Genomic DNA, 16,014 nt, shown 5'->3' on the forward strand with positions numbered 1-16,014 from the left:
GCTTACAGAGTTTATGACTATACAGCTCTATTTGTTCACTGCATTGCAGTTTTGAGCAACATGTATGTAACAAACAACATGTACAAAATACCATCCAGAAAATAATGTTAGCTGAATTTCTAAAAGGGATTGGGGCATTTTCCCTTTTTCTTTCCTTCCCCTTTCCTTCCTGGCTGTAGACCATTGCGATTACCTAATTTAGGATTAGACAGTGTGGGCCACACCTACCTAAAGTAAGTAGGAATGGCGATATCCTGCTTGAAAAGTTAATAAGATGGAGAGGATATTTCATGTCCTAGATTGAATATCTGGCCTGATTCTCAGTCCTGCAGCAGTTTGACATGTTGGTCATGAATTCCTATTTTGTGGAATTTTTGGTTTAAAACTTGTTGCTAATAGACTTAAAGTAGTTTAATATTTTCAAAGAGCTGATTGTGATAATAAACATTATATAGTATTAAATTGTACTTTAATGTATGAGAACTTCTGCTGTTATTTAAGTGAGATGATGGTTAATACTGATGAAAATTTATTTTTATTCTTGAAGACTCAGTTTCTGATTCAGGAGTGTGCGTCGCTGATTACAAAGCCAAATTTTATCTCAACGTTGTCCTATGCCATTGATAATCCATTGCACTATCAGAAGGTTGGTATTTTTTCTTACTAATCCTAACTTGAGGATTCTTAGTAGTGTTTTTTAAAAGGCTCTAACCTTTAGTGTTTGAAGTTTGTTTGTTCTGGTTTTTGGTTTTGTTTTAATGTCATGTCTTAATTTAAAATTTTTTTTAGTTTCTTTGGAGTTGTTTTTTGGTATCAGGTATCCAACTCAGGACCTTGTGCTTGTGAGGCAGGCATCCAGCACCACAGAGCTAAATCCCGCCCCCCCCCCTTTTTTTTTTGGCTTTTTTGAAATGGTCTCACTTCATAGTACAGGCCGGCCTTGAACTCATTGTGTATCCCAGGCTGGCCTCAAACTTGCAGTGATCTTCCTGCCTCAGCCTCCTGAGTGCTGGGATTACAGTCATGTGCCACCAGACCTGGCTTCTTTGGAGTAGCTTTCTGAGAAAATCAAGGCAGTTCATTTGATAATAAATGGAATCTTACTAAAACTATATCTCATGAAGACTTAAATGTGTTAGTCCATAGTTTTAGCACATGGCGTATTGGTTATAGCAGTACCACAGAATTACATTACATTTACGTAGTGCTATAATTGAGTAAATGAGTAATTTTGAAAACTTTGAAAATTGAGCTCTTGTTTTAAAATAAAATTTGCTTTATTTCAGAGTTTAAAGCCTGCACCCCACTTATTTGCCCAGCTGAGTAAAGTTCTTAAGTTAAGCAAAGTACAAGAGGTAAGTAATTTTAAAAAGCTACTTAGGCAAAATTAAAATTGGAGTGGATGTTTGTTTTCTGTGTTTTTTCTTTATTTTTGCTACTGGGGATTGAACTCAGGACCTTGACGCTTGCAAGGCAGGTGGTGGAACCACTGAGCTAAATCTCGGCCCTTCTGTGTTTTTTCTTTTTAGACAGAGTCTCTGTGTTGTCTAGGCCAGGAACTTGCTATGTACCCCAGACTGGCCTTGAACTTGGAATCCTCTTACCTCAGCCTCTCAAGTGTTGAGGTCCTAGGCATGTGCTACCATACCTGATCCCAGCACAGCTTTTTACAACTTGTTACTTCACATATTGTTTCTGTGAATGTGTATATATCTGACTTGGGGAAAATTTTTAGAGAGAAAGAGAAAAAAAGTTTTTATGTGTTTTTGTTTTTTGAGACGGTTTTGCTCTATAGCCCAGATTGGCCTTGAACTCTCAATCTTCCTGCCTCAGCCTCCTGAGTGCTAGGATTATAGACATGTGGCATCATGCTCTGCAAAACACAGCTTTTCATTTAAAAAAAAAAAACCATTAGACTCTGGTTAACAAGACTTCTTGTTTCAGGTAATTTTTGGTCTTGCCCTTTTGAATTCTTCCAGTTCAGATCTCAGAGGTTTTGGTAAGTTGCTTTTTCCTTAAGAGTAATATATTCTAGATTTGTATTTCCTAGTGTCTGTTTGTGAAATAAAAACATAAAATTTACCTTTATAATAGTTCTTAAAAGTACATACAATTGTCCGTATTCACGTTTGTTGTAATAGCTATCAGGAATCGTTTCATCTTGTAAAACTCCTTCCCCTAGCCAGCCCCTAGCAGTTAGTCTCTTTATACCCACTAAATAGAGCCGCAAAAGCATTAGAGAAATAGTAAGTTGGTGATTGAAAAGGATGATCATCTATGTTTTGATGGTATGTGACTTTTTTTTATGTTCATATTTAAATTTATTTATTTATTTATTTATTTATTTTGGTACCAGGGATCGAACTCGGGTCCTTGCGCTTGCACCGCAGGCGGCGGAACCATTGAGCTAAATCCTTGGCCCATGGTATGTGACTTTTTACCGATTATAAACAAAAATAACTTGTTTTTGGTTTATCTGACTTTTAGCTGCTCAGTTTATTAAACAGAAGCTTCCGGATCTTCTGCGTTCTTACATTGACGCAGACGTCAGTGGAAATCAAGAAGGTGGCTTCCAAGATATAGCAATAGAGGTCCTACACCTCCTCCTCTCCCATCTCCTCTTTGGGCAGAAGGGAGCCTTTGGAGTTGGACAGGAACAGATAGACGCTTTTCTTAAGACGCTGCGCAGAGGTAAGGATTCTTTGTAGCCTATTGTACATGATTTCCTTGGATAATTACAAATGCATTTTAGAAAGCATTTTAAAATATAAGCGAAGACTGATTTACTTTCTTATTCTTTATGTTGCTAATCTATGTAAGAGACTTATTTAAAATATGAAAGTGGTAAAGCTTTATTAAAGAACCAGTTAAAATGAACATAACTGCAATAATTTTATTTTTTTTAATGGTACTGGGGATTTGAACAGAGAGTCTTGGCTCGAGCCACATCCTCAGATCTTTATTTAAAAATTACTTTTGAGACAGTGTCTTACTAAGTTGCCCAGGCTAGACTTGAACTTGGCGTCCTTCTGCTTTAACCTCTCAAATAGCTGGAGTTATTGGCATGTGCCACCACACCTAGGACCAATAATCTTACATATAGTTACAATCACAGCTGAGACTTGGCATATTTCCTTGCTGTCTTTTTCTCTCTTCAAGAGAGTATAGTGGGAGACTATTTTAATTTTAAAAGTTGTTTCCTTTTTTTTTTTTTGGCACCGGGGATCAAACTCGGGTCCTTGCGCTTGTGAGGAAGGCAGCAGAACCACTGAGCTAAATCCCCGGCCCTAAAAGTTGTTCACTTTTGATATTACCTCCATCACTACTGGCATTGTCACGTCAAGGTGAATATTGAGTTTTCCTGATTTTGGAGAGGAAGCTACTCTTTTAAAAATAAATAAGTAGGGCTGGGCTTGGTGGCACATGCCTGTAATCCCAGCATTGTGGGACACTGAGGGAGAAAGATGAAAAGTTTGAGCCCAGCCTGGCCAACTTAGTGAGATCCTATCTCAAAATACAATAAAGGTTTAGGGATACAGCTCATTGCAGAAGGCCGGAGTTTAATTGCCCAGTAACAAAACAAACAAAATAAGTGATGGTTTACTAACAGCCCTCTCTATATTTTTATTTACTTCCTAATGTTAATATGTGGTTAAATTTCAAACTCCATTAACTTTCTCAGTGATAGGAAGCTTTGTTTTTGTTGTTGAAATGGACTGATGTACCACGAAAGCTTCCAATGCCTTCATTGAATAGAAATTGATCATACTGTTGTAAAAATTTAATATTTAGGATGTGAATTGTTCAGTAGATATTGGATCCTAACATGAGAAGTTAAAAGTCTTCAGATTAAAAAAAAATTCAAAATTCTGGAACTGGTGTGAAGTCATCACTTGGGTTACCAGGTTGGAAAAATTAAGTAAACTTTGCTTTGAGCATGAATTTGTGGTCTACGTTTTGGGTTTGAGGGTTTTGAGTGGTGGGAGAGTATAAAAGAGGATTGTTGGTTTTTAATCAGTATTGCAGTTGTATCCTTATTCCTCCCTCAGATTTTCCCCAAGAACGCTGTCCTGTGGTGCTTGCACCACTTTTATATCCTGAAAAACGGGACATTCTAATGGACAGGATCCTGCCTGATTCCGGAGGGGTAGCTAAAACCATGATGGAGAGCTCTTTAGCTGATTTCATGCAAGAAGTAGGCTATGGCTTTTGTTCAAGGTTGGTAGTAAGATATGTCAGACTTTTCATTATTCCTGTGCAAAGTATGATGTAATTCCTTAAAATGAATCCCTGAGATTCTTCAAATTTATCATCTGCCTGTCACATTTTTGCTTCTGAATTATAATCTTCCACGTATTAATGTTGATGGCAGCCGTAAATATCCTGAGGGTAAAAATTTCTTTTATCTCCACCAGTTTCTTAAATTTGGATCTAAGATTTCATACCCTAGTTTTCAGGACAGGCATTTTGTAGCTTTTGGGGAGGAAGAAAGAACATTAGGCCAGTGTCTATGGAACTTCTGTTAGTTTATATTTAATCTCTAATTTACTACTCCCTACCCCACTCCTGAGTTACTTAACTGTGTCTGTATCTCTTATCAGCTTCCTTTGCTGCTTTTTTTAACACCTTGCCTCTTATGTTTTTCTCACCTGCCAGGGATGCCAAAGAAAATTTTTACCTGTTAGTAACACTTATCTGTGGTATAATAGAATATTAATTTTTTTTTTCTGTAAGTTATTCAGGGAGTCAATATTGCTTTGTTCTCACTTTCAGTGTAACTTTAATGTTTCAAAACTCCTTATTACAAACCACATTCCCACATATTGAAATAGTATATTTGTGAGTGCTTGGCCTATGCACTTTAAATTTTAATTGAACTTGAAGATGGAGAATGAAAAGGTTAGGATATATTTTCAAGGCTTTTTACATACAGAATAATCAGATTCACCTTGAGTATAAGAGTAACTTGATTCATACTAAAGATGAAGATACTTCATTTGTTTGTGAGAGAAATTATACTTTTGGCTTGTATTTTCTTCCATTGATCTTTTATACTTTTGCCATAGTCTTAAGTAGATAATTGGATCCTAAGTAGGTAACTTTTATGTTTACAATTACACAAAAGTAATCTTACTAGTCTGCCAGTGTTGGTAAAACTAGGGATTTCGCACAAGAGTTCATTTATTAACATTTTTAATTCTTCATATTTGAAGATGTTAGCATTTTCTTAAAGTTATATTTCCGTTTCAGTATCGAAGAATGTCGCAATATAATCATGCAGTTTGGCGTTCGGGAAGTTACAGCTGCCCAGGTTGCAAGGGTTTTGGGAATGATGGCTCGAACTCATTCAGGATTAACAGATGGTATTCCATTACAGGTTTGTTGAATTCAGCTATTTTACAAAGTGAGTTAATGCTCTGTCACCTTTATTTTTTAGTTAAATTACAGTATGATTCGTTGTCCTATCAATCAGAGCTGAACGCATTTGGTTGGATTTATTTCATTCAAGTTTTACTTCCATAGAGTATCTCTGCTCCTGGCAGTGGGATCTGGAGTGATGGAAAAGATAAAAGCGATGGCGCACAGGCACACACGTGGAATGTAGAAGTCTTGATTGATGTTCTCAAAGAACTCGTGAGTTACTTATGATCATGATTTTTGATTTGTGATATTTGTATGTAATTGCCCAAACAAAGTAGGTTTTTTTTCTTTCATGATACCGTGGATTACTGAACCCAGGCCTTGCACATGCTAGGCAAATGGTCTTCCACTGAGTTACATCCCTAGCCAACAAAGAGCAAGTTTTTTATAAATAAGATGCATAACTGAGTAAGAGCAGTTTTTTTTTTTCCTTTTTCCCCTCAATTTCTTTTTTTTTTTTTGGTACCAGGGATCAAACTCGGGACCTTCCACTTTCGAGGCAGGTGCTGGAACCACTGAGCTAAATCCCCGGCTCAGTTTTTTTTTTTTTATGGTACCGGGATCGAACTCTGATCCTTGTGCTTACAAGGCAGGTGGCAGAACCACTGAGCTAAATCACTGGCCCCTCCCCTCAATTTTTTATTGGTGTATTTTTGCAATATATAGTAAATATATGTACCACAGAGGTACAGAGGAGCCAGTACATACACATATCCATCTTGATCCTTTCTACTTCTTCCTCTCCACTTCCTCCAGTCTCCCAAATCTCTAGATCCCCTTCCTACCCTTTCAAAGAACCAACTCTTTGATTCATTCATCCTTTGTATTATTGTTTAGTCTTAGTTTCATTAATTCCCACTCTGATCTTTAATTTCTTTCCTTCTATTAGTTTCAGATTTGGATTGTTGTTTTTCTAGGATCTTGAGGTACATCATTAGGTTATTTGGGATCACTCTATTTTTTGTTGTGTGCATTGCAACTATATCCTTCCCTCTTAGAACTGTTTTCATTGTGTCCCACAGGTATGTTGTGCTTCCCCTGTCATTTGACTCTAGGAACTTTATTTCTTCTCTCATCTTTTCTGTAATCCATTGCTTGTCAATAACATTATGTAATCTCCGTATGTTTGTGCAGTTTCTGTGGCTTTTTTGGTTGCTAGCTTCATTCCACTATGACTTGATAGTATGCAGGGAATTATTTCATTTTTTTTGGTCTTTAATTGTGCATGCTTTATGGCCTAAGAGATGTGGTGTAGTTTGGAAAAAGCTCTTGGGAAAAATATGTATTCTGTTGATGGTTGAAACAGGTTCACTTGTTCATTGGTGTCATTTAACTCTTGATATTTGTTGATTTTGGGAGGAGGGGTCTGGTTGACCTAGATGTGAGAGTGGGATATTGAAGCCCACAACCACCCCCCCCACCCCCCCACCCCCCCCACCCCCCATGATTATATCTATCTGTCCTTTTAAGCCCAATAATTATTGTTTTATGAAATTGGCTGTGCCAAATTCAGTGCATAGATATTTACAATTGTTCTCTCTTCCTGTTGAATTATTTCCTTTACCAGTGTGTACTAGTGGTCTTATTTTGTCACTTTGATCAGTTTTGGCTTGAAGTCTGCCCTGTCTAAAAATAGCTACTTCTGTCCTTTTTTTTTTTCTTGTACTGGGAGTCGAACTCAGGGCCTCACACTTGCCAGGTAGGCACTGCACTGCTGAGCTATATCCCTTGCCCCTTCTGCCTTTTTTTTGATACCAGGGATCAAACTCTGGACCTTGTACTGAGCTAAATCCCCAGTCCTCCTGTCTTTTTTTTTGAAACAAGGTTTCCGTATATAGTTCAGATTGACCTTGAATTCTGAGCTCACTATGTAGCCTAGGCTGGCCTCAGCCTCCCAAGTCTTCTGCTATGCAGTTTGGATGATGTCATGTAATTTTTAAGGTATCATGGAGTTTATGATCTACCACATCCACCTTGTTTTCTCTTTCTGACACTGTCCTTACATTGGTCAAGTCTGCTACCTAGCCTTTCCTTTAAATTTTTTTTTCCATATCATCCATCTCTGCTTCAGGCTGGCTTTGAACTCAGGGTGATCCTCCTGCCTCAGCTCCCCAAGTGCTGGGGTCACAGGCGTGTGCCACCATGCCAGGCTGTTTCTTGTTTAAGCTTATCTAACATTTTATTGGTAAAATCTTTCATCTTTTTAATTAAATCTTTGAGCTTGTTAAATATGTATTTGTTTGGCTCCCTCTAGCCCTACTAAACTCCTATACTATGTGCTTTTAGCCTGTAAACACCTAAACATAGAAAGATACAGTGAAAATGCACTGGTATCTTTGTATGGGGCATTTGAAGTGAATGGAGCTTATGATGCTGGTGGCTTGGTGAGTGAATGTGAAGGCCTGCGACATTACACCATTGTAAATTTCATAAACAGTGCACACTTAGGCTATATTAAATTTAGAAGAAAATATTTTAATATTGAATTTAACCTTAGTCTATTGTAATTTTATAAACTTAATTAAAAATTTTTTTGACTCTTTTGTATTAACATCAAACTTAAAACACAAATACATAGCCGATACAGTGGGGCATTCTTTGTAGTCTCAGTTATCCAGGAGAATGAGATCAGAGAATTGTTTGAGCTCAAGAGCTCAGGGCCAGCCTCGGAAACCTAGCAGGATGCCTCTTCAAAAAGAACACAAAATCCCAAACCCACAAATGCCTTTTATAGTGGCACAAAAATACTTTCTTGGGCCTGCAGATGTATGTAGCTCTGTGGTAGTGTGCTTCATGATGTGTACAAGGCCCTGGGTTCAATGCTCAATATTACAGAAAAAACTTTTTTGTGTTGGGCATGTTTATAACGTGGTAGAGTGTTTGCTTAGCATATTCGAGCCTTCAGGTTCAACACCTAGCACTACAACACTTTTTTTTTTTCTTTTTAAGGTTTGTTGTTGTTAGAAACTAAGATAGACATGGTAGCCTAGGTCTACATAGGGTCAGGATCATCGACATCGCTGACTTCCACTTGCACATTGTGTCCCACTAAAAAGTCTTTGGAGACAAGAACAAACATGGAGCTGTTAGCTTTTACAATGCCAGTGCCTTCTTCTGAGTGTCTCCTGAAAGCTCGGTAGGATTTTCTTCAGGAAATGTCACTCTTACCAAAAAAATGTCCATAGTAATTTGTTGCTTCTTTTCATTATGTATTTGCTTATAAACACACAATGTACCATGAACAGTTCTGTTTTGTTAAAGGAAACTTCTGTGAGTCCATGTTTTGAAACTTTATTTCTTTATGGTGCTGGTGATTGAATCTAGGACATGCTAAGCAAGTGTTTTATCACTGAGCTGGATTGCCAGCCTACTTATTTGTTTGTTTGTTTGTTTATTTTTATTTTTTTGGTACTGAGGATCAAACTGGGGACCTTGAGCTTTCGAGGCAGGCACCAGAACCACTGAGCTAAATCCCTGGCCCGTTTATTTATTTATTTTAGGTGTTTTGAGACAAGGTCTCACTGTGTAGTCCAGGCTGGCCTTGAATGCATGGTGATCCTCCTGTCTCACCTTCCACAGTGTCGCAGAGGTTGCCCAGGCAGGCCTTAAAAATTGGGGTCCTCCTGCCCTAGTCTCCCAGGTAGCATGAACCCCCACCCTTTTTTTTCTGCTGAGATTGCAGCTGCAGGCTACTACACCTGGTTTGAAATTTTTTGAGATTTTAAAGAAAATCTTCTAAACCCTTTGATACATGTATTTGTGGTCCTGGGGTTCAAACCCAGAGTCTTGTGTATACTAAGCATGTATTAGGAGGATAGAGAAGTTGCTAATGAACTACACCCCAGCCAAGTAGATTTAATTTCAGAATTAAATTAATTGATTTAAATTAATTTATTTAATTTCAGAATTAATTTGATTCTTTGTATAAAGCATCAAAGTGTGCACACACTTGTTCATTAAACTTGGAAATACTTTTGTTTTTATTAGAACCCGAGTTTGAATTTCAAGGAAGTGACTTATGAATTGGACCATCCTGGATTTCAAATTCGTGATAGTAAAGGACTTCACAATGTTGTTTATGGTATTCAAAGGGGTTTGGGTATGGAAGTGTTCCCAGTAGACTTCATCTATAGACCTTGGAAACATGCAGAAGGCCAGGTAAGTGAATAGTATTTATTGAAAGAGAAAATACAGTGAATTATTCTTTATATATTGTCATGTGCCCATTGATTAAAATATTGTAATAAGGTAGAGTTTGTTTTGCAGAGCTCAGAAAAGCAGGGGTTGTCACATTATTGAAGGAATATTATGATAGTTCTGCTGCTAGTCAGAATCCTTTCAGGTGCAGTAGTTTTTCCAGTAGTTTAATGGTTTTTGTCTTAGGGTATCTCATTATGCACCTTTGATTTTTCTGAGTTGTCTGATTTTTAAAGGAAAAGTATCTTCCTAATGACCCTGATATTAGCCTATTGAAAATGTTTTAAATTTTTACAGCATTTACAGTAATTTATGTTAGTAAGGACTTTGTTTTTTGTTCCAGCTCTCCTTCATTCAACATTCCCTTATAAATCCAGAAATCTTCTGTTTTGCTGACTATCCTTGTCATACTGTTGCCACTGATATTCTGAAAGCACCACCAGAGGATGACAATCGAGAAATTGCCACATGGTAAACACTCTCATCTCACTTTTCTTTGAAAGGGTCATTTCTCCTCTTTTGGAATACAAAACTAACTGTATAAGTGCATAGTTAACAGATTGTAATGAAATAGCATTTTAAATGAGCTTGTGTGCTTTGTTGTTTTGCAGTGCTGGGGATCAGATGTAGACTTCACACATGCTAGGCAGTTCCTCTACCATTGAGCTATACCCCCTGCCTTGTCCAACTTGTTTTTGTTTATTAGTTACTGTTTGTTTTGTTTTGAGATGTAGGGTCTTACTGTTTAGTCCAGGCTCCCCTTCTCTGTCCTGGATCAGCTTCCTAAGTGCTGGGATTACAGGTGTGGGTGGTGCACAGCTGATTCTGGTTTTTTGAGACAGGATGTTACTGTGTAGCCCAGATTGGCCTTTTACTTTGGGATCTTCCTGCCTTAGTTTACCAAGTGGTAGATTACAGGTGTGTGTCCCTGTCCCCAGCCTTAAATTTTTATAAAAGATTTTGGTGGATAATCTTTAGTTATCTTACCACTAGTTACATCTCTGTTCTTTATAAGATTTGCTATTAGGCATTTTGCAAATCCTCAAAAATTTGAAACTATTAAATGTTGTAAGGGTTTGTACTTCTTTCTCTGTTAGTTATTCTTTTTTTTGGTACCCGAGATCGAACTCAGGACCTTGTGTTTGCAAGGAAGGCAGTGGCACCACTGAGCTAAATTCCCGGCCCCTCTTTCTCTGTTCGTATTAAGAGCTTTCTTCTTGTACATTCATTTCTACGTAAGTTGCTCACAATGCCCAATTCATGAAATCTACTCTAAGCTGAATTATCTACTTTTTAAGTCGTTCTGAATGATGTTATTATTGATATTTTATGGTACATAATTTCAGTTTTCTTATTAATTTAAAACCAAGAAACAAAATTCAGATTGAATCATATAATTTAAAGAATCCATGCTTCATCATCTTTTCTAATGTTTCAAATCAACTTTAAAAAACATGAAAACTAATCTAGGAGAGGCCCCATGTTCATATCTACATAACCATAAGGGGAAAGGGCAAGAAGAGCTGAACAAGATGTGTGGTCTTTCTAGTTTTTATCTTCTGTGACTGTAGGAATCCTAAAAAGAAAATAACAGTTTCATAGCCAAATACATTTTTTAAAAAATAACTTTATTATCTCACACACACACACACACACACACACACACACAGAAATTAAAACCATTCAAAGAAGAACAATGCAAGGGAAAAAAAACTACAATAATATTTAAATACAGTAGAACTCAACCGAAACAAAACTGAAAAGCACTTAGACATTTTTCCATGTAACTTAAAAAAACATCTCAAGCACCAACAAGGTACCAGAGGATGTGATTTGTTTCAGAAAGGTCCCCCAAACCAACATTGAAGAAATAGTGGTCTGGAAAAAAACTGTAGTAAGCAGACTCCACATAAGCCAAACTTTTCCTTCCTTCCTTCCTTCCTTCCTTCCTTCCTTCCTTCCTTCCTTCCTTCCTTTATTTATTTATTTATTTATTTATTTGGTACCGGAGATTGCACTCTGGTCCTTGCACTTGCACAGCAGGTCCCTAATTTAAATTTCGATACAGTCATATGACACGCGATGGAAACATAATCTGAGAAATATGTTATTAGGCCATTTCATCCGTGTGTATCTTTAATTACACTTTCAGTTTCTCACACTAGAGAAACTTAGGTATTTACACACGTGTGTCCTATTTATTAGGAGGATGGCCTCAGTATGCATCCATTTAGCTATAAATGTCTCTAGTTTCTCATTCTTTATGGCTGAGTAATACTCCATTTTATTAAAAAAACACATCTTCTTTATCCAGTTTCCAGTTGATGGCCACTTGGGTTGTTTCCAAGCTTTAGCTATTATTATAAACTGTGCTGCTATAAACATGGGTGCACATATATCACTGTGCTATAATTCTTTTAATTCTTTTGGGAAGATATCCAGCAGGGGGATAGCTGGGTCAAATGGGACCTCTAAGCCTAGTTCTTTGAGGTATCTCCATACTGATATCCACAGTGGTTGCACCAGTCTGCACTCCCACCAACAATGGAGAAGGGTTCCTTTCTCCTCACACCCCTGCCAGCATTTGTTACTGGTTTTTTTCTTTATAACAGCCATTCTTTCTGGGGTGAGGTGGAATCTCAGTATTGTTTTCATCTGCATCTCTCGAATGACCAGTGATGTTGAACATTTTTTCATGTATTTATTTGCTGCTTTTACTTTTTTGAGAAATGTCTGTTCATTTCAGATGCCCATTTTTGAATTGGGTCTTTGAATTTGGGGGGCATCTGATTTTATTTTCAGTTCTTTATATATTCTAGATAGTAGTCCTTTGTCTAAGGTACAATTGCTGAAAATTTTTTCCCACATTGTAGGTTGTCTCTTAGCTCTGTTGGTGGTTTCTCTTGCAGTGCAGAAGCTTTTTGCCAAATACGTTTTTAAACGTCAATAAAGGCAGTGATTCTGCTACTTTCTTTCACAGCATAGTAATTAGAAATTCTTAGGGTGAATGATGGTCTTAAGTCAGCAGTGAACCTAGGGTCTCCACCAGTAATTCTGAGAATGATAGAAGCCAAACAGTTCATGGAAATACACAGTTTGGTTAAGACAGTAATTATCAATGTTTGTTTTACCAATGTAATTTTTAAGAATTTGGTAATGACAGATCAGGCCTGGCCGAGAAAACTTTCTTTTTATTTTAAAATTCCTATAATTTTTGTTTTTTATGGATTTTTTTCTTTTGTTAATTTTATCAGTGTGTTTGTAGTACATAATGATTATGTTAATTGTAGGGAATTGGTACGTATAAGTGACACATCTCAATTCTTTTTTCCCCCTTCCCTTCAACCCCCTTTTCTTTTGCCAACATTAGATTCATTTATAAGACCGTATAAAGTTAATTGTCATATATACAGATTAATAACCAGACCAGTAGGCAGAAAACACATAAACACCTAAGACAATTATACTAAATCAAGAACACTTTCAGAAATTATTTAGTTTTTCTAAATTCAGTTCCAGTTTTCAGAAAAGATGTCACTCTGGCTCCATGTCTAGATTAGGCTCTTATTGTCCAGACATTCCTTTAGGAATGTGAGATTAGAATGGTGAAGGTACATCCATTATCATTTGCATCACACATAGCTACGAGAAGGGAGTGTGGCTTATTTCCAGAGGCATCTGCTTCATAATGTTTTATTGACTTATTGATAACTCATCAGCGCTTTGTATCTGAGGCTTTCACATCCACAGATTCAGCCAACTGTAGATCAAAAATAATTGGGAAAATAAAATAGTATCTGTACTGCTCATGTACACTTATTCTATAAATAACAGTATGATTTACAAGGCATTTAGGTTCAAGTAAGTATTACAGATTGAGAGATGAAGTCTTGAGTGGATATGTACAGGTTTTGCATCCTTTTATATAAGGATTTGGAATCCTTAGATTTGCTATTTGGGAGGGTCCTGGCACCACCTCCAGTGAGTAAAAAGAAACCAACTGTATACTCTTCTGCACACTTCCATGTTGAGCATACCAGATCACTTTAAAGCCCTTTAGATAATGCCAGATTTTCTAAAACAAAAGGTTGTAAACTTTTTCTTTAAAATTTTAAGTAAACTGGGTGTGGTGACACTCATCTGTAATCCTAGGACTCTAGGTGTCTGTGGCAGGATGGTCACAAGATAAGAGCCCAAGTATTATATAGTTGTATTGAATCATAGATGTGATTTAATAGTTAATTTAAACCCTTTTTAGCCAGGGGTGGTGGTATGTACCTGTCCCAGCATTCAGGAGGTTGAGGCAGGAGGATTGCTGCAAGTTTGAGGCCAGCTTAGGCTACATAGTGAGATCCTGTCTAAAAAAACACAAAACAAAAACATGTTAGTCCCTTTTCCCCTCCAATACATACTGCCAGGTGATGTAAAATTTGTCGGTTCAGTTATACAAAGTGTTACTCAGTTGTAGGATGCATTGTACCTTTTAACATCTGATGTAAAACAGAAAGGGCAACAATAAAATAGCTGTCCTAAATAAAGAATATGGTAGAAAGAGATCTGTAAGCCCAGCCTTATTTTGTGATGGTGGTTGTTGTCCAGAATACTTATAATTCTTTTTGTTGGTGGTGTTTTTGTCTTTTGAGACAGGGTCTTGTTAGGTAGTTCAGGTTGGCCTTTCAACTCACTGTGTAGCCCAGGCTGGCCTCAAACTTGGACCAATCCTTCTGTCTTAGCCTCCTGAGTACTAGGGTTACAGGCATACACCACCATGCCTGGCAGAATACTTAGAATTCTTAAGCCTCTCAGAAATTGGAAGTTAAAGCAGGTTAAGTTTCAGGAAAAACCCCCCAAAATAACACAAGTTTAAGTGGGCCAGAAGTTAAGCTTTGGTGCCAGTGCCTGCCTGGCAAGTGCAAGGTCCTGAGTTCGATCCCTGATTCTGCAAAAAAAAAAAAAAAACCACTTTAAGCCCAGCTTGGACAACTTTGGGACTTAGCAAGAACCAGTCTCCAAATAAAAAAAATTTTGAAGGCCTGGGTTTGATCCCCAGTGCCTCTTGAAAACAAACAAAAAAGTTTTTAAATATTAGAACAATAATAATAAAATAATAATAATAAAAGTTTTAAAATATTTCACATGTTAGCCTTTACTGACAGGCAAGATAGTCTTTGTAGCAACTGCTCAACTCTGGTAGCACAATAAACAATGTGACTGTGTCTTAAAATATAATTTACAGAAATAGCTAGTGATTGAGATTTGGCTTTTGGATATAGTTTGCCAACCCCTGTTCTAAAAGTTTGACCCAAGAAGTGGTTTGTTACAAAGTGTTTCTTTTTCCTCAGTTCTACCTGAAATTATTTTTCTGTTAAATCTCTTTGTGGGTAGTCATAGTTTTTCATTTTATTGTATTCTTATATTTATTTTTCTCACTTTTTTCTTCCCGTGGTACTGGGTTCAAACTCATTTTTCTCTTTTGATGTTGGAGATTAAACTCAGGGCTTATGCACTGAGATATTTCTCGAGCTCCTTTGTGTTTTTTATTTTGAGAAGGATCTCACTAAGTTCCTAAGTGGCCCAAGCTGGCCAGGAACTCATCTTTCTGTCTCCGTCTCCTGAGTGCTGGGATTGCAGGTGCACAGCACCATTCCCGGCATTTTTAATTTAAAAAAATTTTTTTTTTTGGTACCAGGGATTGAACTCGGGTCCTGGCGCTTGCAAGGCAGGCAGCAGAGGCATTTTTAATTTTATTTTGATAGATAAGGGCCTCTCACCATATTATAAAACTGCAATGTTACTATCTTTTTTTTTTTTTTTTTGATACTGGGAATCGAACTCAGGACTACCTTGTGCTTTCGAGGCAGGCGGCGGAACCACTGTGTTACTATCATATTTAAGAAGTAATAGTTTCATATTATAACTAGCTGTCTAGATTTAAGCTTCCTTTATTGGCTTAAAAGTGTTTTAGTTTCTGTAATTTAGAATTTGAGACAATGGCCGCAATTTTTAAAATATTTTCTCACTTCATCTTTTGCTGTTCATGCACATCATTTGTTCTCTAGTCTGCCCTGTGTCTGAACTGTTTGTTTCCTTGTGGTGGTTAGTTTGTCCTCTGCCCTATGTCTGTCATGGACTGAGGGTGCAGCTAGATTCTGAGACTTGGTTTAAAGTCACCTGTATGTTACCAGAGTAAGTGTGAAGGGTGTGGTTTTGGTAGAAATTCTCCTGTGTGTAATTTCGGTCCACTGTGTATGTTTACTTTTTCTGATTTTTCTTTCCCCCCCAGTCATAAAAGATACCCCAGTCGGGGGTATCTATAATTATGCAAATGTTCAATGGTTTCATGCTGTCCTTCATCAGTTATTGCTTATTAGTTTGGATTGCCTTTGAAATTGGTCT

At 37.2% G+C, this 16,014-nt stretch overlaps 1 protein-coding gene across 16 annotated transcripts in view; it reads left to right on the top strand.

Annotated features, from left to right (window-relative positions):
- The window catches only part of Cnot1 (CCR4-NOT transcription complex subunit 1), an 88,068-nt gene that overhangs the window by 23,880 nt on the left and 48,174 nt on the right, over positions 1 to 16,014 (top strand). For all 16 annotated transcript variants that reach the window (XM_087205709.1, XM_087205735.1, XM_087205719.1 and 13 more), the window contains 9 exons: positions 548 to 646; positions 1,287 to 1,355; positions 1,945 to 1,999; positions 2,488 to 2,691; positions 4,050 to 4,218; positions 5,251 to 5,377; positions 5,524 to 5,634; positions 9,409 to 9,579; positions 9,962 to 10,089. In XM_087205709.1, the coding sequence (XP_087061835.1) occupies positions 548 to 646; positions 1,287 to 1,355; positions 1,945 to 1,999; positions 2,488 to 2,691; positions 4,050 to 4,218; positions 5,251 to 5,377; positions 5,524 to 5,634; positions 9,409 to 9,579; positions 9,962 to 10,089 (1,133 nt within the window). The remainder of the gene's footprint in view (positions 1 to 547; positions 647 to 1,286; positions 1,356 to 1,944; positions 2,000 to 2,487; positions 2,692 to 4,049; positions 4,219 to 5,250; positions 5,378 to 5,523; positions 5,635 to 9,408; positions 9,580 to 9,961; positions 10,090 to 16,014) is intronic.

This window comes from Heterocephalus glaber, unplaced genomic scaffold (assembly GCF_053883595.1).
Source record: "Heterocephalus glaber isolate CG9 unplaced genomic scaffold, H.glaber_assembly_v1.0 deba00000071, whole genome shotgun sequence".
NCBI lineage: Eukaryota > Metazoa > Chordata > Mammalia > Rodentia > Bathyergidae > Heterocephalus > Heterocephalus glaber.